The sequence below is a fragment of the Littorina saxatilis genome, linkage group LG1, assembly GCF_037325665.1.
Source record: "Littorina saxatilis isolate snail1 linkage group LG1, US_GU_Lsax_2.0, whole genome shotgun sequence".
Classification (NCBI taxonomy): Eukaryota; Metazoa; Mollusca; class Gastropoda; order Littorinimorpha; family Littorinidae; genus Littorina; species Littorina saxatilis.
The window spans coordinates 65,324,563-65,346,899 of NC_090245.1; the positions used below are offsets into that span (position 1 = coordinate 65,324,563).

The window sequence follows — 22,337 nt, forward strand, 5'->3', positions numbered from 1 at the left end:
AAACAGAATCGTAATATTTACATAACGTGCAATAATCGCACACACACAGCAACACCACACCACACCATACCACACCACACCACACCACAACCACACACACAGAGGAGTTGAAGGCATGGAGAAATTGCTGCAGCACAAAAGACCAGACAGTATATTTTATTTCTGTTAAACACCTTACAATCGACAGATGTCACTAAACACAGTTGTACTAAACACATGCAAATGTCTTTATGGAAAACAACTTCCTACTGTCAGTGGGGCAATGTAGAAAGAACTCTCTCTTTATCTCTTCCTCTCTCTCCAACACACACACACACACACACACGCACGCACGCACGCACGCACGCCCACCCGCCCGCACGCACGCCCGCCCGCACGCACGCACGCACGCACGCACGCACGCACGCACACACACACACACACACACACACACACACACACACACACACGAAATACACATCACTGTCTTTAACACACCAGTACGCCACTCATTATTCCTCGCACCTGTGAGTCGAAATGTAAGCAATCTTAGTCTGGACATTAAAACAATTCAACGATCAACTCTCTTGCATGATTAAATTATGCACATGTAAAAACCGGAAAAACACATCAGTGAAATAGGCTATGGTACAAGGCACACTAGCTCATTCTCGTGAAAACATTTTGGCTCTCCGCCTTAGATCTGGCCTGGTTGTGTACATGGGATAAGACCACCCCTCCTGGCTCCACTTGGTCACACAGAAAAAATGAACAGTCCGATTTCCTGTGTGCAGACCACAGGAGCTTGTATCAAATCGCCGGTCGATCATTATTTACAGTCCACTACTACGACATACTACTACAGTATGTCGTAGTAGTGGACTGTAAATAATGATCGACCGGCGATTAGATACAAGCTCCTGTGGTGCAGACTGTGCACAGCGTGAAGTTTCTGATCATTTGATTTCGGAAAAGTCACTATTGGCATTTAAAAAAATATTAATTCAACAACATATTCTAACTTCCCACAGCGAGCAGTCAGGGTGTTGGCTGTTTGCATGCCTCCTGGTGGAGAGATAGTTGTATCCCATGTTAAAGATTGAACCTTATCTATCGTCATTTCACACACGAAGGAGGGAATCATAGTACATGTAGGCCTACCTCAACTTTTGTTGTCCTTCGCCAAGGGAGAAAAAAACAAGTCGCGTAAGCCGAAATTACTACATTTAGTCAAGCTGTGGAACTCACAGAATAAAACTGAACGCACTGCATTTTTTCACAATGACCGTAGTCCGCCGCTAGTGCAAAAGGCAGTGAAAGTGACGAGCCTGTTTAGCGCGGTAGCGGTTGCGCTGCGCTGTGCTGCATAGCACGCTTCACTGTATCTCTCTTCGTTTTAACTTTCTGAGCGTGTTTTTAATCCAAACATATCATATCTATATGTTTTTGGTATCAGGAACCGACAAGGAATAAGATGAAATTGTTTTTAAAACGATTTCGGAAATTTATTTTTAATCATAATTTTAATATTTTTAATTTTCAGAGCTTGTTTTTAATCCGAATATAAAATATTTATTTGTTTTTGGAATCAGAACATGACGAAGAATAAAATAAAAAAAATTGTGGATCGTTTTATAATAAAATAAAAATTATTTTAATTACAATTTTCAGATTTTTAATGACCAAAGTCATTAATTAATTTTCAAGCCTCCATGCTGAAATGCAATACCGAAATCCGGGCTTCGTCGAAGATTGCTTGGCCAACATTTCAATCAATTTGATTGAAAAATGAAGGTGTGACAGTGCCGCCTCAACTTTTACAAAAAGCCGGATATGACGTCATTAAAGACACTTATCAAAAAAATGAGAGAAACAAATCTGAGGATATCATATTCAGGAACTCTCATGTAAAATTTCATAAAGATCGGTCCAGTAGTTTACTCTGTATCGCTCTACACACACACACGCACACACAAACAAACAGACAGACAGACAGACAGACAGACAGACAGACAGACACACGGACACACGGACACACACACACACACACACACACACACACACACACACACACACACACATACACCACGACCCTCGTCTCGATTCCCCCTCTATGTTAAAACATTTAGTCAAAACTTGACTAAATGTAAAAAGCAAAAATCGTGTATAATTTTATTATCATTGATTGACTGATTGTCATTCAGAATCAATCCTGAACACCGAACACTCCCTCATTAATGCAAAATAATTGAACTTTCTAGATCTGTATGTTGCTAAAGAGTTGTTGGCAAAAGAAATGAATGGGAATAACTCTGTTAGATTTATATCTATTAGCAATATCGTCACAATGATCAATAAGCACCAATATGCATGATGTTGAACGGAAAAATCATCATATCGAGCGGACACAGTCACAATGTCACATGCTCTTTCCGAGCACTGACTATTTTTCTTCATAATGGCAAGCGCAATATGCGATCTAAATGTTGACAGTGACTGACGAAATACAATTCGTAATCCCACGACCTTACATGTTACAAGCACAGTCCACCCCGGAAACATTTGTGAAACGTAAGCATTCTGTTTTTGAGATTCCTTCCCAGAAACATGTATGAAACTTTAGCAGTCAGTTTTTTAGATTTTTTCTTTCTTTATTTGGTGTTTAATGTCGTTTTCAACCACGAAGGTTATATCGCGACGGGGAAAAGGGGGGAGATGGGATAGAGCCACTTGTTAATTGTTTCTTGTTCACAAAAGCACTAATAAAAAAATTGCTCCAGGGGCTTGCAACGTAGTACAATATATTACCTTACTGGCAGAATGCAAGTTTCCAGTACAAAGGACTTAACATTTCTTACATACTGCTTGACTAAAATCTTTACAAACATTGACTATATTCTATACAAGAAACACTTAACAAGGGTAAAAAGAAAAACAGAATCCGTTAGTCGCCTCTTTCGACATGGTGGGGAGCATCGGGTAAATTCTTCCCCCTAACCCGCGGGGGGTAGTTTTTGAGATTCCTCCCGAGAAACATGTATGAAACGTTAGCAGTCAGTTTTTGAGATTCCTTCCCAGAAACATGTATGAAACGTTAGCAGTCAGTTTTTGAGATTCCTTCCCAGAAACATGTATGAAACGTTAGCAGTCAGTTTTTGAGATTCCTTCCCAGAAACATGTATGAAACTTTAGCAGTCTGCGTTTGGATTCCTTATCGGAAACATGAAACGTACGTATAGCAGTCTGTTTTGGGGATTCCTCCCCGAAAACATTTATAAAACGTACGAGCAAGCATTCTGTTTTGAGATTCCTTCCCAGAAACATTTATGAAACGTTAGCGGTCTGCTTTGGGATTCCTTATCGGAAACATGAAACATAAGCAGTCTGTTTTGGGATTTCTTATCGGAAACATGAAACGTAAGCAGTCTGTTTTGGGATTCCTTCCCGAAAACATTAATGAAACGTAAGCAGTCTGTTTTGGGATTCCTTCCCGAAAACATTAATGAAACGTAAGCAGTCAGTTTTGGGAGTCTTTCCCGAAAACACTTATGGAAACGTAATAAGTCTTTGTTGGGATTCCTTTCTGAAAAAAAAAATCGACTATCTCTTCCTTTCTTTCTTTATTTGGTGTTTAACGTCGTTTTCAACCACGAAGGGTAATATCGCGACGGGGAAAGGGGGAAGATGGGATAGAGCCACTTGTCAATTGTTTCTTGTTCACAAAAGCACTAATCAAAAATTTGCTCCAGGGGCTTGCAACGCAGTACAATATATTACCTTTCTGGGAGAATGCAAGTTTCCAGTACAAAGAACTTAACATTTCTTACATACTGCTTGAATAAAATCTTTAGGCCAAAAAAAATAATAGGTGTGGTTACGGTAACATAGCCAAAACAAATAGGGTAGGAAGGTAGGCAATCACTTTTTTTTTATTTTACTTTTTTTTCTAATGTGTACAAATTAAACCTACTTGACAGGGAAATAAGTGTGCGACTCGGGCGCTTTCGCTTTCATTGCGTTTTCTGCACTCGTTTACTTGTTTTTTGTGGGGTTTTTTTGACAAATGTAATACAAAGTTATAGGGTCGGCCCCAAAAAATAGGGTAGGTCGGGTTACCGTAACCGCACTTATTTTTTTTTTAGGCCTTACAAAAAATGACTATATTCTATACAAGAAACACTTAACAAGGGTAAAAGGAGAAACAGAATCCGTTAGTCGCCTCTTACGACATGCTGGGGAGCATCGGGTAAATTCTTCCCCCTAACCCGCGGGGGGGATCGACTATCTCAGATCTGCGCAGGTCTTTATATTGGGTAAAGCAATCCCTCCAACCAGACACATACCAAAAACCAGCACCCTAACAGCTTCCTCTGCAGAGAGGGAATTTTGGCATGAGTTGATTTCTCAGATTGTCCCACATGGGGTACAGAGGCTGTTGATAACTGATTACTGTGATATGTTTCCAAGTTAAGCGATTATCCAATTCCCTGTCAACAACAACAACAACAACAACAACAACAACAACAACAACAACAACAACAACAACAACAACAACAACAACAACAACAACAACAACAACAACAACGTGGCCAAATCTAAGTCAGTGAGCGGACTCGTTTTCACGGTAAAAACCTTGGCTTTAAATTTCGACCAAGCACTTTGAGGCAAAGTATTCAATCGTAAATGTTAAAGTAACTGAACTTGTCGTCTCTCACGTAAGGCGTCGACGGAAACACGTCCTCGAGCAGCGGGTCAAAGCCGAACATCTGAAAGTCTAAGAACAGAGTCTGTTGGGCGGCCAGACGATCCTGCATAGGCACGTCTGCGAAGGCTTCCTTCAAGGCTTCGCTCCTTTGCTCTTTCAACTGCGGGTTCTTCTTGGACCTCTCGTGGGCCGCAAGGGCGGTCTTGGTGAACTCCCCCAGGGTGATGTTGGCGGCACCCCCTCGAGGGAAGGGGAACAACTCGTCCTTGCTGATGATGCCTCGGATCTGGTACTTTCGCCACAGACGTCGACTGGCCTCGTCCCTGTCCATGCACTTGAGGACCTTGTCCACGCGCTCGCTCCACAGTACCATCTTGGCGTTCTGAACGATCGTGTCGCTGTCGTACGTTCTGAGGAAGACAAGCAGGAGTCCAGTTAGGCGTGATATTATGCGGAGAGAAAAGAGTGGGGTGAGAAAGAGGAGGAGGAGGGGTGGTAGATAAAGAGTTGTGAAAGAGTTGTGAGAGAGAGAGAGAGAGACCAACAGACAGACAGAAAAAGAGAGGCAGGGTTTAGGGTGGGATGGGGTGGGGGTGGGGGAGGCTGAAGTATGACGATGTGTCAACTGAGTGGACCATTGGTCCATTTTAACAGATCTGAACAGTCCGGGGCCAAGCAAATATATTGTTACATCAGTAACATCATCAGAGAGAGATAGACTGACTTCCAAGCGGTCGGCTAACTTAGTCATCAGCTGACCACAGTCATGTGGACCGACTGACATAACAGGACATAATAAATATATGACTTATAGCAACAATGAGAACCAACACTTTTGCCCAGAGGCTTGAAGTTTTTGAGAAATCGCTTAGGCCTCGATCTGATATGATTTCTCCTTTCTCGACATTGTGATATAAGACAGCCACATCTCACAATAACTGATACAACAGCAAACCCTTTCCACTATCGAACCCCACGCTCTACTGGGTTACCCGTGACCACGTGAAATTCAGTGGAAACCCGTCGTGAAATATGCGTTAAAAAAACATTCACAGTTAAAAAAGAGATAATTATACTGTAGCCTTTTCGAGGAGAGCAACGCCGCTGTTTGTTAAAAGTCATTATGAAGAATTGATTAGCATCAAAAGCCCCCCCCCCCAAAAAAAAAAGTTCATTCGCAAAATCAAAGTGGTCTGATTGTCTTGATTTGTTGTTTGTTTGCTTAACGCCCAGCCGACCACGAAGGGCCATATCAGGGCGGTGCTGCTTTGACATATAACGTGCGCCACACACAAGACAGAAGTCGCAGCACAGGCTTCGTGTCTCACCCAGTCACATTATTCTGACACCGGACCAACCAGTCCTAGCACTAACCCCATAATGCCAGACGCCAGGCGGAGCAGCCACTAGATAGCCAATTTTAAAGTCTTGGGTATGACCCGGCCGGGGTTCGAACCCACGACCTCCCGATCACGGGGCGGACGCCTTACCACTAGGCCAGCCGTGCCGGTTTGTCTTGATTTGATTTTGAGAGAAAAGCAGAGTAATAAATGTACACTTTTTATCATTTTTTTTATTTAAAAAAAGGGGGGGGGGGGGGGCAGAAGAATAATGGTGACCGCACCTGAGGGCGATACATTAAAAGACCAACACATACTGTACTAACGTGTGAACGGAGAATACGAAACAAGTAACAGGTGTTATTTGTTCCGTATTCTTCGTTCACCCATGAGCACATTTTTGGGTGTTTTTTAAATCATAATTGGGAACAATCAAGCACCAAAGCCTCAGAGGGTCTCAACTGAGCTATGCATGTCATTATCGTTCCGTCCAGACACAAAGCACCGACCTGGTATAGTTGATGGGGGACTGGATAGCCTTGGTGATGAAGGGAAAGTCTTCTTTGATGGTTTCCAGATGGCCGATGTAGCGGTAAGGCAGCGTGCAGAAGTCACACTGGTCGTGAGTGGGTATGAAATGACCGTTCAGCTGCTCCCCGGTCTGTTGCGAGTACACCACGTACTTGACGAACTCCGGGAAGGTGACGTCATGCCCGCACTTGAGACTGTTCATTGTGGCGTTGGGCCGGAACTTCCTCACCACGAATCTGTAGGACGAACACAGCAACGTGCAAGATGTTAGGTGCTGTTCATATGGCAGACTTGCAACCAACTTTTACCCAACTTTCACGCGATTTTAGTCGGCGGCAAGTCAAATCGAAACCGCTGCCCCTGTGAACAGCACAAACTCGCAGACTATTTTTAAGCGGCGATTCACGCCAGACTCAGCCTTTCGGGATTGTTCGGTCGTCCTCATTGTTTTCCGGAGAAGGGAAGGCTAGAGCTAACCAATCAGTAAGCGCGATAAGAAAAGTCTGGACAAAATCGCTGACGAGTCACGGCCGAGTCGAGCAGTGCTGAACTGAGTCTGGCCCGAATCGTTTCTTAATCGCTGGGACTGTTCACATGGCAGACTTTTGGCCGATTCGGCCTCAACGACTCGGAAGCGATTTTCAAACGACTAAAGTTGGGCAAAAGTTGGTAGTAAATTTGCCATGTGAACAGCACTTAAGGAGAGTTAAGTCTGCGGTCTCCGTGAGGATGATAGTACCTTGGTGGTAGTCAAGGGTTGCGCAACCGGGTAAGAGCTTGCGTTCTTCCAACACGTATGCGAGAGGGAGAAAGCTATGGCAGTCGCTTTCCTCGATCAAATGACCAATTTAATTAAGTATCCTAATTTTGGGGCTCAATCCGTCAATGATTTTCACAAGTATTGTTAATTGCTTTCATACAAGTGATATGTAAAAAACAAAATAGCTCATAATGCAACTGGATTGTGAGTTATGACTTTACAACTCTAAAGTCCACTGTATAATCGACAAATATATCCCCTAACGGCCGCATCAATCATCTGCAGAATCGCTTTCCTCTTGTTGTAAAGAGAGATGACGTGACTTGAGCAGATAAACGCGAGCTTTGCTTCATTCGGTCCTTCACTTAAATATCGATAGAACTACATAGGAGACAGCATGCTTCAGTGCGCCCGACACATTTTTTCTCTGACAACAGTCCGCCAGGTAAAGTTATGTCCCTTGAAAAATTAAATCCATGAATTGAACTGAAAGTCATCATTAACGCTTTTCACTACGATTTTGCTTCAGTTTCAACACGCAAGCACAGTTCTCTTCGTCTGCAAAGTTTGGTAAGCCAACCTTGCAACAACTTCTTTGAATTTGCAATACTATTCTTGAACATAACCGGACGAATAAATTACAGTAAAACCCACGGTCGTAGGGTTTTCTGTTTTGGTCTCCCTTTAACTGCTAGGACTTTGTTTTTTCGGATCGTTTTATTTTCTTATTATCTTTTTATTTAATTATTTATTTTTAAGAACAATCCGCGTTTAGATTTTCTCTATCCTGGAACCCGCCGTTATAAGCTTTCTCTAATTTAGGAAACACACACGCACGTATGCACGCACGCACGCACGCAAGCATGCACGCATGCACACGCACTCACACACACACACACAAACACACACGTGCGCACACAAGAGCGCGCGCAAGCACGCACGCACGCAGACAGACGCGGACACAGACAGACAGACACGCACGTATCCCCCCATCCCGTCACCACCCTCACACACACACCTGCCAGTTATTCATCAGAAGAGGGCGTTAGGGGTCAGCAGTTTGTCACACACAGACACACAGACGCACACACACACATACACACACACACACACACACACACCTGCCGGTTATCCACCAGAAGAGGGCGTTAGGGGTCAGCAGTTTGTCGCACACACACAGACACACACACGCACACACACACACACACACACACACACACACACACACACACACCTGCCGGTTATCCACCAGAAGAGGGCGTTAGGGGTCAGCAGTTTGTCACACACAGACTCACAGACGCACACACACACACACACAGACACACACCTGCCGGTTATCCACCAGAAGAGGGCGTTAGGGGTCAGCAGTTTGTCCACATAACCGGACAGCATCCTGGAGTAAGGCTCCCTGACAAAGGTGAAGTGAATCTCGTCGTCCGCTTTGCTGCGCTCTTCAGATCTGGTCACAAAACACACACACACACACACAAAGATAATTACCCACTGGTTTAGCTTTTTAAAGCGCATGCTCAGAAAATTACAGCATTCGTTCACCGGTTTTTCCCCAAGCCGTACACCATCTTTTAACTTATAATGGAAATGGCGCGTTTGACCATAATCCCAGCGAAGCTGAAGCTATCCCAAGGCACGGACACAAACTGAGATCGACTTGAGAAATTCTCATCCCGTAAGCATTCGTTGTTGCCAAACTGTGGCTACAGTTTGAGACAGAAGTTTACCAAACTTTGGGAACACAGGGGAAGGGCTCCTAATATGTATGGACCACTTTGTTATGGGGGCGAGGACGCCCCCATTCTATACGGATAGTTTCGAGGTTGACCATGGGCAGCGCCATTTTGTTGTGAAATACGTCATCAGTTTGTGTACACAGGAAGTTGTGACATCCGTCACCCTATGGGAGGGGTGACGTCAAAATTGTTCATCTGTAGAAAGTTGTGAAATCCGTCACCCTATGGGAGGGGTGACGTCAAAATTGGTCATCACAGAGTTTGTGTAACACAGGAAGTTGTGAAATACGTCACCCTATGGGAGGGGTGACGTCAAAATTGTTCAACAAAAACATGATATGTCGCTTTGTGCAGGGTCAACTGCAACAAACTCAAACCGAGCCATTCATACCTAGCTGTATTTGAGTGACTTATATACCCGACATTTTTATTTCTTATTTTTAGCACAGGTGTAGGAAAAATCATGAACCAAAATGTTATTTATTTTCTAATTTAACATTTTTTTTACAAATATGACCATGGTCTTTTAAACATACAGTGACATTAAACATTGTTATGTTAAAAAAAAGAAAAAAGAAAAAAAGCTTTTGTGCACAAATCAGAAAATACATTGTACATTTTACCTACAGGCCAAACCGTGAGTGTCTGTGGCAAAGCCCGACCCAGGAAATTGCACTGATCTAAATTGTCAAGAACAGGCGCTTGCATTTGGATGTGTCCAATGATAGTAGGTTTGGTTGTGATCAATCAGAATAATGTAGGAATAAAAATGTATGACAGTTTAGTATGATGACATGTAATTCACATATGCTGAAATATGATATTATACATCATGTAATATTATTATGGCTGTTGCCATGACCATGAAACCCAACAAAGGTTTAATGTAATGTAATTCAAAATACCAAAACCGAGCACCTATTAATCTCGTCTTTGCGCGTGAAGATTGAGGCCGTCTGCCAGTAGCGGTTAGGTCATACAGTGGAACCCCTCTCTAGCGACCTTTAAAATGTTGACAAAAATCGGTCCTTGTGGAGGGGGGTCCTTACAGAGGGAGGGGGGCGGAGTCAGGGGGCCACAAAGAAAGTCAGATTTAAAAAAAAAAGAAAACAGAGAAGTTTGAGTTGCTGACGACCGTTCCCTCTGAAAGCAAACTGCTTCGATTTCATGTTTGTCCTTGGTGTCCACCAGTTCTGGTGCATGTACTACCCTGGCCAAGTTTCCTCTCAAGACATCAAAGAGACCGCCCCAGTCTACTCTACAGCCTCTGGGCGAACCACCTCTCATAGCTAAAACTGGGTCAGTCAATGACCCCTGGGAAGAAGGTCAGTGTCTATAAAATTTTACTCCTAGGCCTGCGGCCAGGGGGGGGGGGGGGGGGGAGTATACCGGTACCATTTGAGAATCAGACCAAATGAGAATTGAACCATTTGAGAACATCCTTTTTTTTCAATCACTACATCGAAGGCCTGCGGCCCGGGGTTCACATGGGTTGGTTTGTTTGTTTGTTTCAAACCCACACCCATATACACACATTTCCCATTTAAACCATTTGTCGGCCCCCTGTCGATATTTATCGACTAAGTTCCTTGTGTTTTATGCTGATAACTAGCTTGTTTTCTTGCGAAGAAGTTTCATTTTGTGTTTAGTAGTCCTTCTCTCTTAGGTTAACCGTCAGGCCTAATTAGAGTGAATTAGCTTTGATAGACATTCAGCAAAAATTGAATACAGAAAAATGTTCACAAATGGTCCATATTAGGAGCCTAGGCGCCTAACATGGACCAGTGAAGCGGCCTTCACGAATCACTGTAAAAAGCCCCCTATACTTCAAAATAACATGAAACAACTAAGTGTGCAAGTCAGACTAATTAAAATATGCTTTAGATTTATCTGTTTCGGGTTGATGAGAGCATTATTTGAAGCGCACCAGGAAACTAAAGAAGCTTACTAACTTAAATACGGCGGGTGTTCTCTATAGATTCGATTTTTGATCAAGCGCCACCCAAGGCCGCTTTATGCGGGTGTAAATTCCGAGTCTACAACATAATGCTCGCGCAAGTAGACGACGTCAAGATGTTTTGACGTCAATGCGTCGTGACGTCATTCTCTCTTGGGCCTTCCTCATGCGCATGTGGCGTGTGTGCGTGTGCAAGTTTGTGTCCACATGTCTTATTGTGTGTGCGTACGTGTGAGTGTGTGCGCGTGTGTGTGTACATGTGTGTTAGAGAGAGAGAGAAAAGATTGTGTGTGTGTGTGGGTGTGTGTGTGTGTGTGTGTGTGTGTGTGTGTGTGTGTGTGTGTGTGTGTGTGTGTGTGTGTGAGTGTTCGCTTGTGTGTGTTCTTTTGCGTACGTGGGAGCTTGCGTGTGCACGTGTGTGTGTTTGCGTGTGTGTGTTTGCGTGTAAGTGTAAGTGTGTGTGTGTGTGTTCATGTGTGTGTGTATGTATGTGTGAGTGAGAGAGAGAGAATGCGTGTGTGTGTGTGTGTGTGTGTGTGTGTGTGTGTGTGTGTGTGTGTGTGTTTGTAAAGGTTTGTGTGTGTCCGTCTGTCTATGTACGTATGAGTGTGTGTTTTGAGTTAGGCATTCTAAAGACCGCTTGGGTCAACCCGACGGGATTGGGGTTGCTTCCACATTTTAGATTTCAACCACAGAATTCTAAATTTAGAGTCCTGGGGCTATTCGTTATACGGCTTTTGAGAAAAAAACGTGGTTTTGTGTGCGTAATTACATTTTACATTTACATCGGCTGTGAATTGAATAAGCTTTCTGAAAAAACATCATGTCTAACCCAACCCCGTCGGGTTGTCCCTCGACTACAGCTGGAGGATGCAATAAGTGTATGAAGTTTGTGTTTGTGCGAGTGTGTGAGTAAGTGAAGGAGTGAGTGTGTGAGTGAGTGCATTTTTAAAAATCCGTTTTATGACTAATGCAAAAATGGTATGTTACATCCCAACGCGATAATAATATAAGACCTGTGACACCTTGCTGTGTGGGAGGGGAGGCGAGAGGGGATCATTTTACATTTTCTGTCCTGGTTTACTAGTGTGTGTGTTTGCTCAACCTGCAAGTTTCCAAAAAGGACTGGGTGGCCGAGTGCAAACGCACTTGCGCTCGGAAGCGAGAGGTTGCAAGTTTGACCCTGGGTCAGAGCGTTAGCAATTTTCTCCCCCCTTTCCTAACCTAGGTGGTGGGTTCAAGTGCTAGTCTTTCGGATGAGACGAAAAACCGAGGTCCCTTCGTGTACACTACATTGGGGTGTGCACGTTAAAGATCCCACGATTGACAAAAGGGTCTTTCCTGGCAAAATTGTATTGGCATAGATAAAAATGTCCACCAAAATACCCGTCTGACTTGGAATAATAGGCCGTGAAAAGTAGGATATGCGCCGAAATGGCTGCGATCTGCTGGCCGATGTGAATGCGGGATGCATTGTGTAAAAAAATTCCATCTCACACGGCATACCCTGCGCCTTGAATATGTGCGCGATATAAATTGCATAAAAATTTTAAAAAAATTAAAAAATCAAAAAAATCCCTGCGCTTAGAACTGTACCCACGGAATACGCGCGATATAAGCCTCATATTGATTGATTGATTGGAGTTGTTATTTATGCCACCTTTCCATTGCCACCGATATGCTCTAAACATCCGGAAAATGAAAGGAGAGTCTGGAAACCAATATGCATCACATACAGACAGACTTGAGTTCTAGCAAGACAGATATTGGAGTCGTGAAAAGCAAATGTGAAGCAATAGACAAAAGGTGTGACAAGCTGGAGTCGAACTACCAGACACTGACAACGGCAGTTCACTCAAACAAAGACGATGTGGAATATCTGTTCAATTCCAATCAGGAAAACAAAGAAATTATCGCCGACTTTTCTTCTGCTATGAGTAGCGTGCAAGATGAAATGAGCAAACTTCATACAGAAATAGAGAGACTTGAAGAGTTTTCACGGCGTGATAATTTGCGTCTGTATGGGGTGCCCGAAAGAGAGGAACATGATAACTACGATGCCTGTGCCAAAGCTGTGGCAGATGTGGAAGGACAAAAGAAGTGGACTCCAGACGACATAGCGCGCGCACACAGAGTGGGGAGTGTTTACAAATTCTGGTTTGCGGAAGTCTTGTTAACTTAAGCCAATATTTCACACATTTGACAACAGTTCTTATGAAAAGTGGGTATCTGCCTATTTCCCCGTACGCCATTGTATTTGAGGAATGCAGCGGAACATTTAAAAACCTTTTGATAGCTAAAGTGTGAACTTGCTCAATTGGCTTGACGCCCTCTAGCCCCCAAACTTTGGCTGCGTATGTTAAAATGGGTTCTACCTGCACATCAAACATCTTCCAAAACACCAATGGATCAGCAACATTCAGTTTTCTCATTGTTCTCTGTATCTCAATGACTGCTTTCTTTCCCTTTCTGGACATCTCACTCAAAGCAACATTTACACTCAGTTTTGTAGTAAACAACATGCCGAGGTATTTGTACGAGTTGGTTACTCGGACTGCCTCGCCACCATAGGACCATTAATTTTTTCTTGTGTGCTGCAAGTTGGCCTCTCATACGGAACACCATGACATCAGTTTTATCCAAGTTAACTGATAGGCACAGGCGATCTGCTTTTCTTTTTAAATTGTTCAGTTGGTTTTGAAAACCTATGACAGAATTAGACATCAAAACAACATCGTCAGCGAAAAGTAGCAAGAATATCTCCGTCGCACCAGGTATCAACTGTATTCCATGTCTTCCCTTACAGGACACTTCTGTTGCCAGTTCATTAATAAAGAAGGAGAACATCAAAGGGCTCAATAAACATCCTTGTTTCACCCCTCTTGGGCATTCAAAATAATCAGAATAATTACATCGGTCACGCACACATGCTTTCACTGATGTGTAAACGGCTGTTAGGGCCTTATACATTTTCCCGTTTACATCACTTTTCCTTAAAACCTCCCATAAGTAGAGGTTACATGCCGAGTGTCAGTGATTATCAAAAATAATGGTCGAAGTTAGCGGATCATGAAAAATGCGAGCTTCAGCGAGCTTTTTCATGACCGCGAACTGAGACCATTATTTTTGATAATCACTGAGACGAGGTATGTAACCTCTTTATCCCTCCTTTCTTCAGTTAGTCAAAGAAAAGAGGAGTTTTTGTGCGAAAGTTTGATCAAATCATATTCACCCAACCAGTCTACCTGCGCAGGCGATCGATTAATGCGCGGTTGTATAGTTCCGTGCAAATCATTCAAATTTGTTCACACTTCTTGTCAGTTTCCATGTTTTGAACTAAAATCAAGTACACAGTTATGTTGTCATTCTGCTGTGGCGGTAAAGGCAGATAGTGTGTGTTCTGTTCATGTTTTGGTATCGCTCAGGAAATGTTCTTTCCTCGAATGTGACTAGTAGACGAAGTTTTACACCCGTGTTCCAACGCTAAAAACTGTATGAAGTTTAGTTTTCTGGGGCAAAATAGTGTATGAAACCGCTGCATGTTCTTCAAGTTGATTAAATGTTTGCAATTGATTGCGTGTGATCTGTTTATAAAATGAAATATTGTTGAAAACTGACCGTCGGATTGCAGTCTTGTCGATGCAGCCGAAATCTGGAAGGGGAACTACTCGTGTCGCTAGACAAAGTATGAGAGTTACTTTTCCTTGGAATCTTGCTAGCGATAAACGATTGTGCACGGCAGATCTGAATTCAGAAAACAACCAAACTCATGGATTTTATATTGAGATTCATGTGTTCAAGCCTGTAGTTGCTGGTTTAAATGCGGTATGGTTGTATTGTTTGCTCCAGAAATGTATATTTTGTACGTTAGAGTGTTCTGAACTTTTGAGTCGCAAAAAGTAGATCCACAATGTGTACAGTCTCTACCCATGAGCTATCGAGGATTCAGGCCCGTTGTTGGGTAAGTGATTTTGGTTGTTGGGTAAGTTACCGAAAAATAACTAGCCCTACAAGTTTACAGAGAGAAAGAAGCAGAGGGGGGGGGGGGGGGGGGGGGGGGGAGATAATAAATAGATCCCTGCGCCTTGAGTCCGAGTCTGGAGATACGCGCGCGATATAAGACTTCACATAATAACATAATGCATTCCTGTTCACAGAGTCAAATGCCTTCTTAAAATCTACAAAAGCTATGTACAGTTTAGTATTCTTTAATAAATGCTTCTGAACAATGCCATATAGCGAAAGAGAGAGAGAGAGAGAGAGAGAGAGAAAGAGAGACAGAGACAGAGAGAGAGAGAGAGAGAGAGAGAGAGAGAGAGAGAGAGAGAGAGAGAGAGAGAGAGAGAGAGAGAGGATTTGTTCTTTGCTTGGGGGTATGCAGTGCCGTGGCATTGCACTTCTACTTACATGAACTGCAATCAAAGAGTGCACTTAAATACAATACGCGTGAGCAATACATTTTGGTCGTGTGATTTTGTGACTGAAAGCAAGACTTTAAAAACAGCACACCAAAGAAAGAAATGAAAGAGTTTTGCAGGTGCATCATACCCCCCCCCCCCCCCCCCCCCCGCTCCAGCTCCTTCTCACCCTCTAGTACCTCCACACCTCCCCACCTCCTCTACCCGCCTTTTGCCAACTACAATTTCTGTCAACGGGCTCCTTTGTTTGGCTAGTTTATTTGTTGGTTGATTAGTCTGTTTGTTTGCTTGCTAACTTGTTTTGTTATTTAGCTTGTTTGCTTAAGACTTTGAGCCCGTCAGGGGCATAATAGGGGGGGGGGAGTGTTACTGCGGTTCCAGAACCCCACACACCCCCCCCCCCGGCTGTCAAGAAAAAAAGATGCTGTCTGTGAAAAATGAAAAAAACATTTTCTGTCTGTGAATTTTTTTTCTGTCTGTAAAGCCGGGGGCTCATTACTCATGTACTTTCAATAGAATCTTTAATTCTCAGTATCATTTTTGTACAGTTTTAACTGCCACTCCTATGCGACGTGTCTTCCTTCTAACCATACTATATGATGTCGGGAGCAGATATCAGTGAAGATAAATTGCCATTATTTAATACTAACTTTGAAAGAAATAATGAGTGGCTGCTGACACCAGTTGATCATGTTGAAAATCAAGGATAAGCCACAAATTGTTTATAAAATAGCTAAAAATTCTTCAGCTTAATTAGTGAGGGAGTGAGTGCGTTGCCCCTGTACCCCACCATGTGTAAGCTGGACCCCAGGTTGTAACTCCCCCCCCCCCCCCCCCCCCCCCTCCGCTGGCTTAACTGCTCCGCCCCTGCCTGTAGTTGAATTGAGTGCCAAAGCTTCGTGCCGCGAGCTTCGTGAGGTAAACTTGACCCAGTTAATATCGGGCTTAATACTTGCCCTTCCCCGTGCCGCTTCTACTTCTTTATTCCGCCCTCTTTTTTTTCTTTTGTAAACTGGAAGGGGTTTTTATTATTCGGTAAACACCCAGCAACCAAACAAATAACCTCCCAGCAACCGACCTGAATCCTCGATAGCTCATGGGTTGCGAAGCTACACTTTGTGGGTACATGTACTACTTTTAGCGACTGAACAGTTCCGAATGCTCAAATGTACGAAATATACATCTTCCGAGCAGACAACACAAACATACCGCATTTAAACCAACAACTACTTTCATGATCCGACTCCGACCTTTATTTTTAATATTCACGGAGACTCGGCATGTAACCTCTACGTCTCGAATGGCGTTGAAGGGATTCATTTGGTCTGCTCGTTTGTTTGTTGGTTGATTGGTCTGTTTTTTGGTTGATTGGTCTGTTTGTTGGTTGATTGGTTTGTTTGTTGGTTGATTGGTCTGTTTGTTGGTTGATTGGTCTGTTTGTTGGCTGATTGGTCTGTTTGTTGGTTGATTGGTCTGTTTGTTGGTTGATTGGTTTGTTTGTTGGTTGAGTGTTGGTTGATTGGTCTGTTTGTTGGTTGATTGGTCTGTTTGTTGGTTGATTGGTTTGTTTGTTGGTTGATTGGTCTGTTTGTTGGTTGATTGGTCTGTTTGTTGGTTGATTGGTCTGTTTGTTGGTTGAGTGTTGGTTGATTGGTCTGTTTTTTTGGTCGATTGGTCTGTTTGTTGGTTGATTGGTCTGTTTGTTGGTTTGTTTGCTAGCTTACTTGCTTAAGGCCTTCCTTCATTGAATCCGAAGTTGAATTCAGTGCCAAAGCTTTGTGCAGCGAACTTCGTCGGCTAGTTTGTTTGTTGGTCGATTGGTGACCTCGCCGGCATATTGTAAGCAATTTTGAGAGTAGTTCATTATTTGTATGATAAGTGTCTGTCTGTCTGTCAACTTCAAAGATCACTGGGTCGACGAACTGTAAATGTAACGTTTTGTTTTGTATAATTCAACGTTCCAATGACGTACCATTTATTTTTTATTCTGAATTTTTGAATGTTAGCAGTCTTATCTAACTGTTTTTAGGTCTGCTTGCTCACTTGCAAGGTGGCACTTCGATGGACCCCAGAAGGAAAGAGGAAGCGGGGAAGACCCAAGCAGACTTGGAGACGTACAGTGGAGGGGGAATCAAAGGACCTCAACCACTCCTGGGCGACCCTGGAAAGGCTTGCAAGAGACAGACAAAAGTGGAGGTCCTTTGTCGCTGCCCAACACGCCACCAGGCGTGAAAGGCAGTAAGTAAGTAAGTAAGTTGCTCACTTGCTTGCTAGTTAGCTTGCTTGCTTTCACTCACCCTTCGACGTGCCGCTTCCTCATGTGATCACGGATGCCGGCGAAGAATACGGTCCAGGTGGTGGCAGAGGTCTTGGCGATGGGGCAGTAACGGACAGAGATGTTCATCACCGGCCGGTATAAGGGCATAGGCACGTAGCCCGCTCTCTTGGGCCTGAAGAGAGACGAGTTGTAGTACAGGCTGCAGGCCTTGTGCAACATGTCCAGCCTGGCGTTGAAGCGGTCTTGGACCTTCTGCTCCTGGCTAACTTGGTCCTCCTGCAAGAGATCTAGGCTGTTCTTGAAGCGGTTTTTGTCCATCTCATCTTGTCTGACTGTGTCCTCTTGCGAGTTATCCCACTTGTTGTCGAAGTGGTCTTGGATCATCTCGTCTTGTCTGACTGTGTCCTGTTGCGAGTTATCTAGCTTGTTGTTGAAGCGGTCTTGGCTCGTTTTCTCTTGATTGGCTTGGCTCTCCTGGGATGGTGGCTTGCGTTTGGATTTGTTGTGTATTTTCGCTCTTTCAGACTGCTGGTTGTTAAGTTGTCTGAGGTCGAAGGCGTTTTTGATCTTGTGTTGCCTCTGAAGGTCGTGGTCGCCATGGTTTTGTGGTTCCTGGGGTGAAAAATAAAGCCTTGTTGCTAAATTGGTAAACATTATTTTATGCAGCATCAGTCGACAAATTTGACAATACGCTCTCAATAAAAAGACAACGGTGAGAGATCAATCAATCAATCAATCAATGAAGCTTATATCGCGCATATTCCGTGGGTACAGTTCTAGGCGCTCTGCAGAGATGCCGTGTGAGATGAAATTTTATACGGCCAGTAGATAGCAGCCATGTCGGCGCATATTTACCTTTCACGGCCTTATTCCAAGTCACACGGGTATTTATAGAGATATGCACACACAAACACACAAACACACACACACACACACACACACACACACACACACACACACACACACACATTATAACACACACATATACAGAGAGAGAGAGAGAGAGAGAGAGAGAGAGAGAGAGAGAGAGAGAGAGAGAGAGAGAGAGAGATTTTTGTTTGTTTATTTGTTGCTTAACGTCCAGCCGACTACGCAGAGCCATATCAGGACGAGGAAGGGGGGGGATGAAGGGGGCCACTTGTCAAGCGATTCCTGTTTACAAATGCACTAACCCATTACTTGTGTCCCAGCAGGCTTTAGTAAAACTAAATTAATACCTACTGGAAGATTACCAGTTTCCAGTATGTTAAAATAGGCTTAACCTATCTACTGCTGGACTTACATCAGAACACTAACAGATTAAACTATACATGAATCGCGAGACAAGCGGCAAGAGAAGAGATTTTTGGAAAAAATACAGGTGAATGAGCAAGAAGGCAGAAAAAAGAAAAGAATTCATGAAGAAAAAGAGAACATGACAGGAAAGAGGAACCAAAAATCTACCTAACAGCAAACTAGAAAGCTCCTGCGGTTCCAAAAACAGGAGGGGCCTTTAATTTCATAACCGCAGTGCCCCACTGCGGGAAGAGAGAGAGAGAGAGAGAACAAGAACAAGAACAAGAACAAGAACAATTCTTTATTTAACGAGGGTAATAGAGTAAGCAGTGATCTGCTTTTTTACATCTGGCCCTCGCCCTAAAGAGGGACTAGTCAAAAATTGCTAAAGAATAAGCAAGTAAAGAAAACTACTGCTACATGATTATAATAAAATGAAAGTAAGAACATATCATCAATTTACATACAATACATTGCTTAAAGCCATATGTACTCGATGACTATACACGCTAATTGCTTTACCAACAGCTGGAGACAGACTAAATTAAGTTCCCTGCAAAATATTGTGGTCTAGGACCCCTTAAATGTTGAGATATTTGAATTTTCATTTTGATCTGGATCGTCCTATTTATAGATTTGGCAACACATGTAACGTTGATGCAAGGGAGAGAACACCGCGGCTTTGTTGCCATCCTCACTTTTTCAGAGGCAAGAACAAGCTGTAATGCATGTATTATGGTCCGCGCATGGTGACGTATCGTCATTATATGGTCTTATGGTGCGTTTGACATCGATTGTGGGCAAACTACACTTTGTAAACACGGGAGTGCGTTAGTATGCCTTTAATGAAAAATGTAAGTTCATTTGACATGAGTTAAGAATTATAGAGTAGATTGCACTGACGCAACAAAGCTGTAAATGCCATTCCCATTGACATATATATATAACAAAAGAAAGAAGAAAGAAGAAAGTCTCTGCTGACTTTCAATTGTTTCTTTCACAATTTCTGATGTTTTATAATGTGGTCACCGTGAAAGTTGCATCGCCTTTAAAGCGATCCAATTGAATAAAGCAGAAAACTTCTTCTTTACCAAGTCCTGTGTTGAACAGCAGTGAAAAGTTGACCGCTTTTCCTGTTTAACCTTTTCAAAATTAGATCTAACTTGTTCGCGTATCCATTTCTGGATCTGCAGGCTGGTACAGAGTTACCTCCCTTTAGGCTTTTTCAAATTTCCCTTGTTTTAACCTAATTTCTTGGTTAAAACTTGTCTAAATTTCTAAATTCTTTCTTAATAAATATCAATTCTACACTTTGGCCTTAAATCAAAGTGTTTCCCTTCACAGATATCCTCTTGGGGTTGTCAGATGAGGGTAGTCTCCCATGCCAACAGAAGCTACCATTCAGAGAATGGTTTGCTTCTTAGTTGGATACCATGGGTTGACAACTCTCGCCATAAGTACCACCTGACCACTGATGAGACACAATAGTGTCGAAACACGTGTCTGGTCTAGGTACAAATACAATGGTCCTCCTCAGGACTAGATTACCTTGCGATACGTCCCCCACAAAGGGACTTTGCTCTGTAAATCTCGGTCCCCCTTGAGGAGGGTCTGATGCTCCCAATAGGCTGTCTGTGAAGGGATACTTATTTCTCTCTCTTTCTCTGCTAAGAGATTTTAACAAATCTCGGAAGAAAGTCTCTGCTGACTTTCAATTGTTTCTTTCACAATTTCTGATGTTTTATATATATATATATATATATATATATGTATATAAAAATAATAATACATTGTTAAAAAGCATCGGTTGTTGGTTTTAACTACCATTCTAGCGACAACAGATGTTTATTTAGACTTCATGAGATAAGACGTATATCTGGTCTTAAAAACGTTTGTGCTGCTAGTTTGCCGTAGGATTGACGAAAGAGTGTTCCAGAGACTGCTACCTGAATAGACTAAACTAGATTTGAATAGGTCAATCCTAGGCAGAGGCAATGTCAGTCTCATCAATTGGCGTGAAGTTTTTAACGTGAATTTGGAAAATATGGTTTGAGGTACACATCCATGAATAATGTTATGCATAAGGGTACCTTTATTATAACTTAGCCTTGCCTTCAGAGGAAGAATGCCTAAGTTCGTGTAGTCTAACTCAGATAGTTTTTTTTTAATAAGACTACTTTAAGCGCTCGTTTATGTAATCTAATTAGTGGTTTGAATGAATTTTCACTTGCCGAGTCCCACAAGGTAGACGCGTAATCAATAACAGACTGAATATTAGCATTAAAGAATAATTTCCTGGCTTCCAAATTCAGAAAGTGCTTGATTCTAGATAATAGATAAGCCTTCTTGGACACTTGTTTAGACAGTTGTTCGATGTGGTGTGACCAAGACAGGTTGTTATCAATGGTCACTCCCAAAACTTTATGATGGTCGACTTTTTCAACAAGTTTATCGTTAACCGTTAGATCGTGAAATATTGAGGTTATGTTCTGGCGTTTTTGCCTAGTTGTTATTATCATGCTTTTTGTTTTTTGGGGGTTAAGGGACATGTGATTTAGCTCAGTCCATTCACTCAACTGGTTTAAACTTTCTTGCAGTGATTCTGATAAACGATTTAAATTGGTGTTACTAGAATGTATGGTTGTGTCATCTGCAAAAAGTTCACATAAATTCTCAATATGAAGGGGAAGGTCATTTATGTATATAGAGAAGAGGAGAGGGCCTAAAACTGACCCTTGTGGTACGCCATATCGTACATCCAGCATACTTGATGCTGAGGCATTTGCGTATACAGCCTGTTGCCTGTCACTAAGAAAAGAAGTTATAAGTTCAACAGAATCAATCCCGAGTCCATACAATGTGAGTTTCCTCAGTAACAACTTGTGGTCAATTACATCAAAAGCTTTGGCAAAATCTACAAAAACAGCTCCTCAAAATTCATTATCGTTGATCTTTTCCAACCACTGATCAACAAGAGAGACAAAGGCAGTGTGACAGGAGTGATGAGCTCTAAATTCAGACTGGTTAGGGTGAAATAATTGATTGTGATCAAAGTGCGATAATAGGTGTTTGTTTATATGTCGTTCCAGTGGTTTTGATAATACTGACAGTATAGAAATCGGCCTATAATTTGAGGGGTCTTTCTTTTCTCCAGATTTAAACAGAGGAATGATTTTAGCCTGCTTGAGGGCTATTGAAAAAATATTTTTGTTCTAAACAGAGATTATAAATGTAAGTGAGGGTGTCAGAAATTACAGGGGCTGATAACTTTAGAATCCTTCCATCAAGCCCGTCTATTCCCCGGGTACCCGTTTGCTTTAAATGAGTGAGTGCGTGAAATACTTCA

The 22,337-nt window shown here is 42.7% G+C and overlaps 1 protein-coding gene across 3 annotated transcripts in view; it reads right to left on the reverse strand.

Moving 5' to 3' along the window:
• Positions 1–845: 845 nt before the first annotated feature.
• Positions 846–22,337, reverse strand: part of LOC138976562 (uncharacterized) — a 63,323-nt gene continuing 41,831 nt past the window's right edge. For all 3 annotated transcript variants that reach the window (XM_070349417.1, XM_070349425.1, XM_070349411.1), the window contains exons 5-8: positions 17,736–18,328; positions 8,643–8,774; positions 6,534–6,791; positions 846–5,094 (exon numbers count right to left, since the gene is read on the reverse strand). In XM_070349417.1, coding sequence (XP_070205518.1) covers positions 4,653–5,094; positions 6,534–6,791; positions 8,643–8,774; positions 17,736–18,328 — 1,425 coding nt within the window. In that variant the 3' untranslated portion in view covers positions 846–4,652. The remainder of the gene's footprint in view (positions 5,095–6,533; positions 6,792–8,642; positions 8,775–17,735; positions 18,329–22,337) is intronic.